The 9,264-nt window shown below is 44.1% G+C and overlaps 1 protein-coding gene across 2 annotated transcripts in view; it reads left to right on the top strand.

Moving 5' to 3' along the window:
- PTPRE (protein tyrosine phosphatase, receptor type E) overlaps positions 1–9,264 on the top strand; it is a 158,141-nt gene that overhangs the window by 108,618 nt on the left and 40,259 nt on the right. For both annotated transcript variants that reach the window (XM_018562687.1, XM_018562761.1), the window contains 2 exons: positions 5,880–6,016; positions 8,668–8,758. In XM_018562687.1, the coding sequence (XP_018418189.1) occupies positions 5,880–6,016; positions 8,668–8,758 (228 nt within the window). The remainder of the gene's footprint in view (positions 1–5,879; positions 6,017–8,667; positions 8,759–9,264) is intronic.

Consider the following 9,264-nt stretch of genomic DNA (forward strand, 5'->3'; position numbering starts at 1 on the left):
CTTTAAGGACTTTAAGGTTCTCCTTTAAGGACTGAATAAATGTATTGGGGCATGGTGCATGTGGGAGATGTACAACATGACATCATACGCCTCATCGCGTGCATGCGCTGTGTGCCAATACACTTATCTGTGCATAAAAAAAAAGACCTTCCCACCCAAAACCTCACGAGATCTCGAGAGGAAATACTTTTTTTTAACAGATGAGTGTATGACTCGGGTGCAAGAGGAAGCACAACATCATCGATGGGCCGATTACATTTTTTATAAATGGCAGCGTGGGATTTTGGTCTGAGACATACACTCATGAGACTAGGGAAACGAAGCAAGAACAAGGCGGGTAAGTACAAACGCAGTATTGGAGGGGCATATTTTGATGGACACAATAAGCTGTATCCTTGGCAACAAAAATGACGCGCTGTCGCCTCCTCTTGTTCTACTCCTGCTGCGATTTGCCTTCTGACACGACCTCCCCAGAGTGGTGCTACAGATTGACGGATCTGGTTTTCTTATCTTTTATCCATGTGGGTGGCCTCTCGCAGACTGGTCCACAGTAAGCTCTTTCTTTAGGAATTAATATCCTCCTGAAGAAGCCTCGTTCAGGCGAAACATGTTGGGGTATCCTAAGAAAAACTCCATCTGCTTAATCGTACATCAATATACTTAAGACCAATGTAATTTATTGTGCTATCCTTTGTATGAACAATAAATTCCTTTTTTATATAAAATATTGTGAGAGCTAGAGTGTTTCTAAAAAGCCCCCCCCCCCCCCTTTTGGGCCTTTGCATACCTGAAATTGGGTTAAACCATTTTTCTATAAGATTTATATTTACTCTATTGGGGTGTGAAACTTTGCTCTCCTCCTGTGTTTTTCTAGCAAGCGCACGCTAATGTTATAATTGTTAATGTTTACCATACTTAACCCTATCTGTACTGTGCTTGCAGATCTCAGTATCAGTTGTAAAATAGACTTGAACTTTGATTATCCTAACAAGATCTTAAGGCTTGGGTGGTACATTGTATGTCCATTTTCTTTCCCTCTAACTGCACTTTGAAATTGTCTTTGCTTTAGTGACAGGTCCTCTTTATGGTCAGCTCACCTGTATGCTTGTACACCATCCACACCATTTGTATCTCCATCTTCCACCCTCCAGCTATGGATATCGTCCTCTTTGTACTAACAAAGGGTCTCAAGCAGGGATCGGCCATATCTCAAGGGAACGTGGAAAGCCCCTCTTCTATGAAGCGTCATTTCATCTTTGCGGCTTACACAGGAAGTAGGAATCAGAAAGGAAATAGTACACTTCCTAATTCAAGGGGCGCTGCTTGTTTCTGAGTCTCTTCTCCTTAAAGGACCTCTAGCGTGATAAATCTTCTGATCGCTGGAAGCCGGTTATAAATTATAGTATCCAATATATGAATTCCTTTTTTCCACATCCCTTTATTTCAATATCAGACCAAATGGTGGGGGGAAATACAACACTCCCGTCTCCCGGGAGCACTTTACAGGTTACCCTTTAAACATTTGGTTTAAAGCGGATGTAATCCCTAACTGAATGAAATTTGATTTGCTTAAGTGCTATGTATGATAAACACTTCCAGGGTTATTCACAAAAGGGTGAAAGATTCTACAATTCAGCTCACTTTCCAGTTCAGCTACGTTGTCCTAGATTGTTCACTTCTCCTGCCTTCTCCAAACTCTTCACCCTTTTGTGAATATACCTGTTGTTTTCACTTTTTTCCACCCTGTGTTGCATCTCAGTGCTGCTGATCTCCCGCAGCTTCTTTGCAGTTACTGTTACATGGACTCCACAGATGGCTGCATGGTATTTCCCGATGGCGACTACCCTCCTGCGGAATGTGCATTGACGCAGCCTCCGTTGAGAGCACATGACTGCATGACAACACAGGGGCACAATTATGAGACAGGGCAATACGTTGTCACCCTATAACAGGAGTTCTCTGAACATGGGCTTTCATGGCAGGATCACCAGGTATTATTTTTATCAAAGACAAAAAAAATATAAATAGTTTTCTCTTTCGTTTATTGAAGGACACAGCGAAGATCTTAAATCTTGACTAAGTGGGATATATAGCGCCACCTTCAGGAGTAGGACACTAGGCACCAAACAAAGCTCAGCCTAGGGGCGGCCCCCTGACAGTGGCTAAACCCCCTAACAGCTAGAGGGAGCTCAGTTTTTTGCCTAGTGTCAAGTAGTTAGGACCTAAGCTTCCTGCTGGGGATCTTGGTTCCCGTCCTTTTTGCAGGGTATTTTTGTTTTTATTTGTTTTTCATGTATTTATTTGGGGCTTTTTATTGCCACTTTCCTTGAACAAAATGAACCCCTGCAGTGGGGCTACCCCTGCACTGCAAGGGTTAACTGCTCGTTATGGTCTAGGGGCTTGATTAAAGGAGATATACTCGGCCAATCCTTGGTCATGCCAGGCTGCTAGTCCCCACAGCCTTTTCTTGCCTGGGTTTAAGAAGGGCATATCCATTGACCATCATTAGATGTGAGGACACCGTGGGACATACCACAGCTGGAGCAGAGGGGAGGAGAGCTGACTGCTGCAGGACTGAGGATCAGGTGAGTATATCTTCTTTAGTCTGGCCCTTAGACCAAAACGAGCAGCTACCCCTTGCAATGCGAGGGTTGTCCCACTGCATGCGTTAATTCTAGGGATGCACCGATACCGTTTTTTTACATCGAGTACGAGTACCAATATTTTCAGCATTATTTCAGCATGGAGCCGGGAGGCTTGTCATTACTCGCCAACCAGCTTCCTGATTGCCCAGGAAGCCGTCTCGATGTTCCCCTATGGCACTGCACTGCACTGAAGTTCTGGTATTGGGGAAGGTATCGAATCATGAGTACTTGCCCAAATACTCGGTATTGGCACCGATACCGATACTAGTATCAGTATCGGTGCGTCCCTACTTAATTCATTCACTCATTAGGAATGAGGAAGCCGATTGGACGAGTGATGAAATATCTTCAACATTACAGAACAAATTCAGCTGAAAGTGACCAAATACAACTAGGTCTTCCATGACCTGACCTGGATGAATCAGACCCTGCACAGACAGACCCAATATGGTTTAAAAACTATCGGTATTTCCCTGACCTCGTCTTGTAGTGGATTCTACAGACCGTGTCAGCACTTGTGTTGTCTGTTTTTATCCTGAAGGAATCTGGTGTGGAATTTAAACAAGGCTGCTTTTGCCTTCTGCATATGAATAACTAAACTGGTAACACATACTTATAATTCCTGCAGAGGGACACAGAACATGGGACACCCTGTACATTGTATGACAGATCAACACTTTGACATGCTCTACCTACACAATAGGTGAGCAACCATTGTTATCCAGCAATCAATGCAACTACGTTGATGTTTTCTCCGTAATCTGAGTTCTCAGTGATCCCCTGCAGCATGATTCCAGAGAGCACCTGACAGGGTCACATAAGTGTCTATTTATAAACAATTACTAGGGCTGTTTGCCCTGTGAATATCTGTGAACGTACTTTTTGTGCTAATAATGGCGAAACTGAACTTTCTTGATATATTTTCTTTTCAGGTCGAATGTATTGTGAAGTAATACTGCATGTGGAGCTCCATCTATAGGCCATAATGTAGCATTACATCACAATACATTTGACCTAAAAAGAAAATATAAGAACATTTGTTTTTGCCATTATTTGCACAAAACGAATGCTCACTGATATCCGCAGGGTAAAGGGCTCTGCGAATTGTTTAGAAATAGACCCCTAAGAGTGTACTTTGGTAAGTCTGTGCTGTTTTAATGTACTCTATTTCTGCTTCTTACATTGGCAGTCACATTCAGACTTCTAAGGCAGGTTGGCAATTGAAAAGTGGAGCCCCAAACAGGTTGGTTGTCTGTCCTGTATGCATCTCAAGGTTTAATGTCCACCTGTCATTAGAGAATGTGGCCACTGCTGACCACCTTATGGGGATGCTAGTTGCCTAACTGTGTTTTTCCTCCTTGCTTCGGAGTCACTGATCTGGAACAAGCATATAGCCAGACTAAAAACAGGGACATGTCATCATTTTATCTCTATACGCCATACTCATATCTCCATTTCTATATGTGTTTTGGGTCACTGACTACTGAAAATATTGGGGACAGAGAATTCAGGCAAGTTGCATTTTCAGAAGGTGAGAATTGCAATTGCAGACTACGTATTTGTCTCCTGACTGATTTCCTTTACTCCTCACTGTTGACTGAAGTGTACTTTTAATAGCTCGAAGGAGGTTTCAGCTTACGAATGTTCCATGTGCAGAATACCTACCATGTGTAAGGTGCCCCCCTTGTGCTGAATGCTCCGCCTGTGCAGGGTGCTCCCCATGTGCAGAGTGCTTCCTATGTGTTGAGTGCTTCCCATGTGCAGAGTGCTGCCCACGTACTGACTGCTCCCCACGATCTGACTGCTCCCCACGTACTGACTGCTCCCCATGTACGGACTGCTCCCCATGTACGGACTGCTCCCCATGTGCGGACTGCTCCCCATGTACTAACTACTCCCCATGTACTGACTGCTCCCCATGTGCGGAGTGTTACCCATGTGCAGAGGGCTCCCTATTCACATCTTCACGGAGCTGATACAACTTAGCAGAAATAACACATGCTCACCTTTTCCCACAAGAAAAGAATAGCGTGGAAAAAGCTTATCTGTCACTTTCAACTTTGCGTGTAAAGTACATCAGAGAGAACCTGTCCTTTGCAGAAGTAACAGACTTTCAGATAGGAAGCTGATGGAAAAGGAAAGTGTCTGTGGTGCTCAGAGGAACCAATCTGGTTGCATTTTAATAGATAGATAGATAGATAGATAGATAGATAGATAGATAGATAGATAGATAGATAGATAGATAGATAGATAGATAGATTTTAAGTACTTGAAGGGTAGGGATGCCCAAGTCTTGTCTCTCCTGCCATAAAAGCATAGTGTGTGAAGGCTAGAACTGCTGTCAGTTTGTTTTCTGTGTCTCATTATTGGAATATCCATAAACTTCCTGTCCTGTAGACTCAACAGGAAGTGAGAGGATATCTTTCAAATGTGATGGAAATCCCCTCTTAGACAGTTGTCACAGAATAAAGAGTATCCATTTGAAGATTTCCCTTCTATTCCTGTTCTCCATATTTTGGTTTCATCCTTCATTGCCCGTGATATGGGTGATCTACAATTGGAGAGAGTGAAGCTCCTGAACGGAGACACATACAGTAATAAAAACAGGGGTTCTACCCCCCTCACCATTTTATGATTTTTTTTTCTTTTACGTTTTGCCTATAATCATACTTTAAAGGAGTTGTAAAGTCCCAGCACATCCTCTCCTGTTATAACACCAGCATTGTAATAGGAATACATACTGGAGGTGTTTTTTATAATACAATCAAAGTTTACTTGAAAAAAATCCCTTTCATGTAGTGAGTGCTGCCTTCCATCTGCCCATCACTTTCATCAACTTCCTGGATTCCCAGTGTGCTTTGCGTCTCTTTCCCTGCTGCTTGATGTAATGCAATCTCCATTCCTTCAGGCTACATATTCCATCATGCATTGCTTCCAGCAAGCAATGATAATGTCACATTGTTCAGATGTTGAGTTGTAGTTCAGACGTCACGGCAGGCTTAGAGTGGTGACTCCAAGTGCATATTCCTAGGGCTGAGTGACATTGTGTCAGTGCATTGAGGAAGTACATCCTATGGGGATCTTTAATAAGAAACTTCTCGATGGCTACGTGGATATGTTTATTAGAAGTGAGATAGAACTTATGGAAATTCAGTATAGAAATACAGATTTATTTTTAGCTTTTGACCATAGACACCCTTTTAATGTTTTTTTTTTCTTTTATTCTTTCTACAGAGCAGCAGAGAGTGTTGTTAATCAGCAATTCCCCCACTGTTAGCAAGACCTACTTCCCTATCCCGGTGGAGAGGTTGGAGGAGGAGATCAGGATAAGATCAGCTGACGATGGGAAGCTCTTTCGGGAGGAGTATAACGTAAGTCTGTATTCTGTTGTGGAGCTCTTTGCTTTATTCTGGGTATACCTCCCATATACATTGCAGTGCGGATGGACATCTTGGTGAGGAAGGAAAACAATGAGGTGATGGGAGGGACTATACACATGATACATGCCACCCATGTCTGTAGGTAGCCTCATCAAAAAAGGAAATGGGCCCATGTGAGGTTATACGAATCCGCAGGGCTGAACGAGAAGTGTGCATGGCCAGCTATAGAGCCTTGGCAGGCTAGATCACATGGTCTACTAAGAGCATTGTGGGTGTTTGAGTCCATTATAGACAGAACATTGCCTGCTGATGTCAAGCAAACAATCAGCTGAGACATCGTTAAGGCACAACCAGGGGCAGACCCGACACATGCAAATATTCCACAAGTACATATTTAACTGGAAACCATGCATAGAAAGGAAAACATTAACACACTCTGATAAGATTATTTACATTAGGCTGAACTTATTCACAGTGTCATGGATCATAAACAGGCAGCTATCACCCTAAGAACAAAGGACGGGGAGATATCTTCCTGTCCTCTCCTGAGTCCAAAAAGCAGAGGGACCCAACACAATCATCTCCTTAGCAATGTGCTATGATCCTTCATATTCTGCATAGAACCGGCTCAGAGATCTCCTTGTGCCATAACCTCAGAGTATGTAATTACTTCAGAACACGGCACAAAGGGCCCCTTAATCAGAAACTGTGCTAGAAATCTGGAGCATCACTTGCGTCTATCCAGCTTGCTTTGGTCTACATTCCCCCTTTAGCCCTTTACAGTCCACAAGCTGCGAGATATACATATTAGCAAGAAGAACATCAAGGGCCATTCACACATAGGCCATGCACAAGCATCAACTTGCCTTATGGCACAAGTTAACCTGTCTATTCATTATGGATGAGCTGCCATTTACTATGAACGGGGTCCCTGTTTATTATGAATGGGCTGCCAATGCACCACAATGGATGAAAAAACATAGTTGACCCCTTTTAAAAACCACAGTGCACGGTGCATGTGCAGTGGCTTATTGCAGTGTGTTGGACTCTTGTGTACAATGCGTTGGTTTGCATTGCAGCACAATTTATTGCAAAAGGCACTTATAGAGCAGGTGTGTTGTGGTAATGGTGGGTCAATGCCTGCGTTTTAGTGCTTTGAGACATGTAAATGGGTCCTAACGGAAACATCCACTGAAAGGCTATGATGGGAACCAGTCCTGAGCATGCTCATTGCCTGGTTGTCTTGACAACCCAGGTGCTTTAGTACTTCCTAGCACAATGACCTGGAACAAGAATGCAAATCAGAAGTTCTGACTTTGTCATCTGGTACTGAAGCCAGAGCCTGCCTGGGAGATCAATGATGGCAGCCCCTGACTTCTCCCAGTACTGGTTCCCTTTAACACATCCGGCTGTAGACCTCATGGGAAAATCCCTCTGCTTCTTTGTTCAGTGCCCAGGTACCTTGGTGCCCATGGCTGACCCGTAGTTGGAAGATAGTGTAGCGGACATAGTCTCCAAAGGCCCCCATGTATTAACAGTTGCTGGATCCGGCTTTCAACTATTGCCTATGTGCAAACACTTATTTTCTAATGTATAGGTAGATGCTGACGGAAAGCAACCTTTCTGATACCGTGAACGCTCATGGTTCATTATATGCAGCCATGGTCACCCAGCGGACAGCCTTTTCATTTCCTGTCCATACGCTACGAGGAGGAAATGGTAGAAGCATTCTGGTCATGCAGGAAGTGAAGGAGGTTTTCACTGCCCGATACCACTTGGATACAATAAACTGGGAGCATGGGTAGCGTATTATGAAGAATGCCTCCCACTTCTCACCTAGAAGTGAGCAGTTTTTGGGTCAGCATGCCAGCAGGAGTGGGTCCCAGCACCTGCCCAACCCACAGCTAATATATATGGGCCCCTAAATTCCAGTGGGCCCTTGCAAAGCTTTGCATACTGCACAGTTCCTTGCACTTCAACGTGACCAGGCTTCTACTTCCAGCGAAAGTGCTAACTGATCACATGACAAAGCAGTATTAGTTTAAAGAGACCCTGTCACCAACTTAAAATAAAATGCAGGTAAAAGCACAGAAAAAAATATGTAATGCTTACCTGCAGTGTTTTACCTTCCATAAATGATTTTTTATTGCAACGCGCCTTTAAAACTGCTATTAAAATTGACCAGTCAATTCCCAAGCTCAGCTCCCTCCCTCCTTGCAAGTCATAGCCCCCTCCTCTTTTGGGAGTGTCTAATCACTGTCTGTGTTGGCCCAGCTCCATTATCCCTACAAATTCTTTTATGTAGCTGCCGGTGGGAGCGGGAGCAAAGGGCTCTAAAGTGTCATGTGAGTACAGCTCTGTGTCCGTTGGGGCTGCTGACAGACATTAGGCACTAGGCTCCACGTGATCTGTGACCAGCCGTGAGTTTTCCTCCCGCCGGAGTTGGACTCATTAGCGGGTACAGGTAGCATTACCAGCATCTGCTCCTTGTTATCCTGTCTTCACTGTGCGCTGCGCTCCGTGACTCACATTAAGATGTGCTGTGAATGTGATCGAGCGCACTCTGTATAATCTAATTTCATGCCTTGATGCACTCTCTTCGTCGTACACATAGCGACACTCATTTGTTTGATTTTCCTCAGTCATTGCAGATGGGAAATCCTCAAGGATCCTTCGAAATGGCCAACAGAGACGAGAACAAGGACAAGAACAGATACCCCAACATTCTGCCGTGTAAGATTTATTTTTATCTGTTGGGGGTATTCGATAAAACAAGGCACGGTAACCCATAGCAACCAGTCAATGACCATCTTCATTATCTTTTTGGGTAGATTGAAGAAGGGTTAACACTTATGCCCAGTGCTGTCCCTATGCCTGTTGCAATTTGACTTCACTTCCTGTTCTGTCCGACATCTGCCACCTGGACAGGAAGTGGGGCTAAATCTCTGCAGCCCCATGGTGCTTTAGGTGTTCCTCCCTGCTCTTACTTCTGCTGTCAGTCAGTGGGATGTAACCATTCCTGTATCCCAAACACTAATACTGACCCTTAGTGTGACCCCCAACACTAACACTATACCTCCCCATATCCCTAAACCAAACACTAACTCTTTCTGTATTTACAACAATAAACCTCTCTGTTACCCTAACACCTGTTCTAGGTTTCCATGAAAACCCAGTCCTAACCCCCCCCCCCCCCCCAAACCACACCACCAAATTTCCCCTTATCGCCAACCCAAACA

The sequence above is a fragment of the Nanorana parkeri genome, unplaced genomic scaffold (assembly GCF_000935625.1).
Source record: "Nanorana parkeri isolate BGI_ZX_2015 unplaced genomic scaffold, ASM93562v1 scaffold2, whole genome shotgun sequence".
Taxonomy (NCBI): Eukaryota; Metazoa; Chordata; class Amphibia; order Anura; family Dicroglossidae; genus Nanorana; species Nanorana parkeri.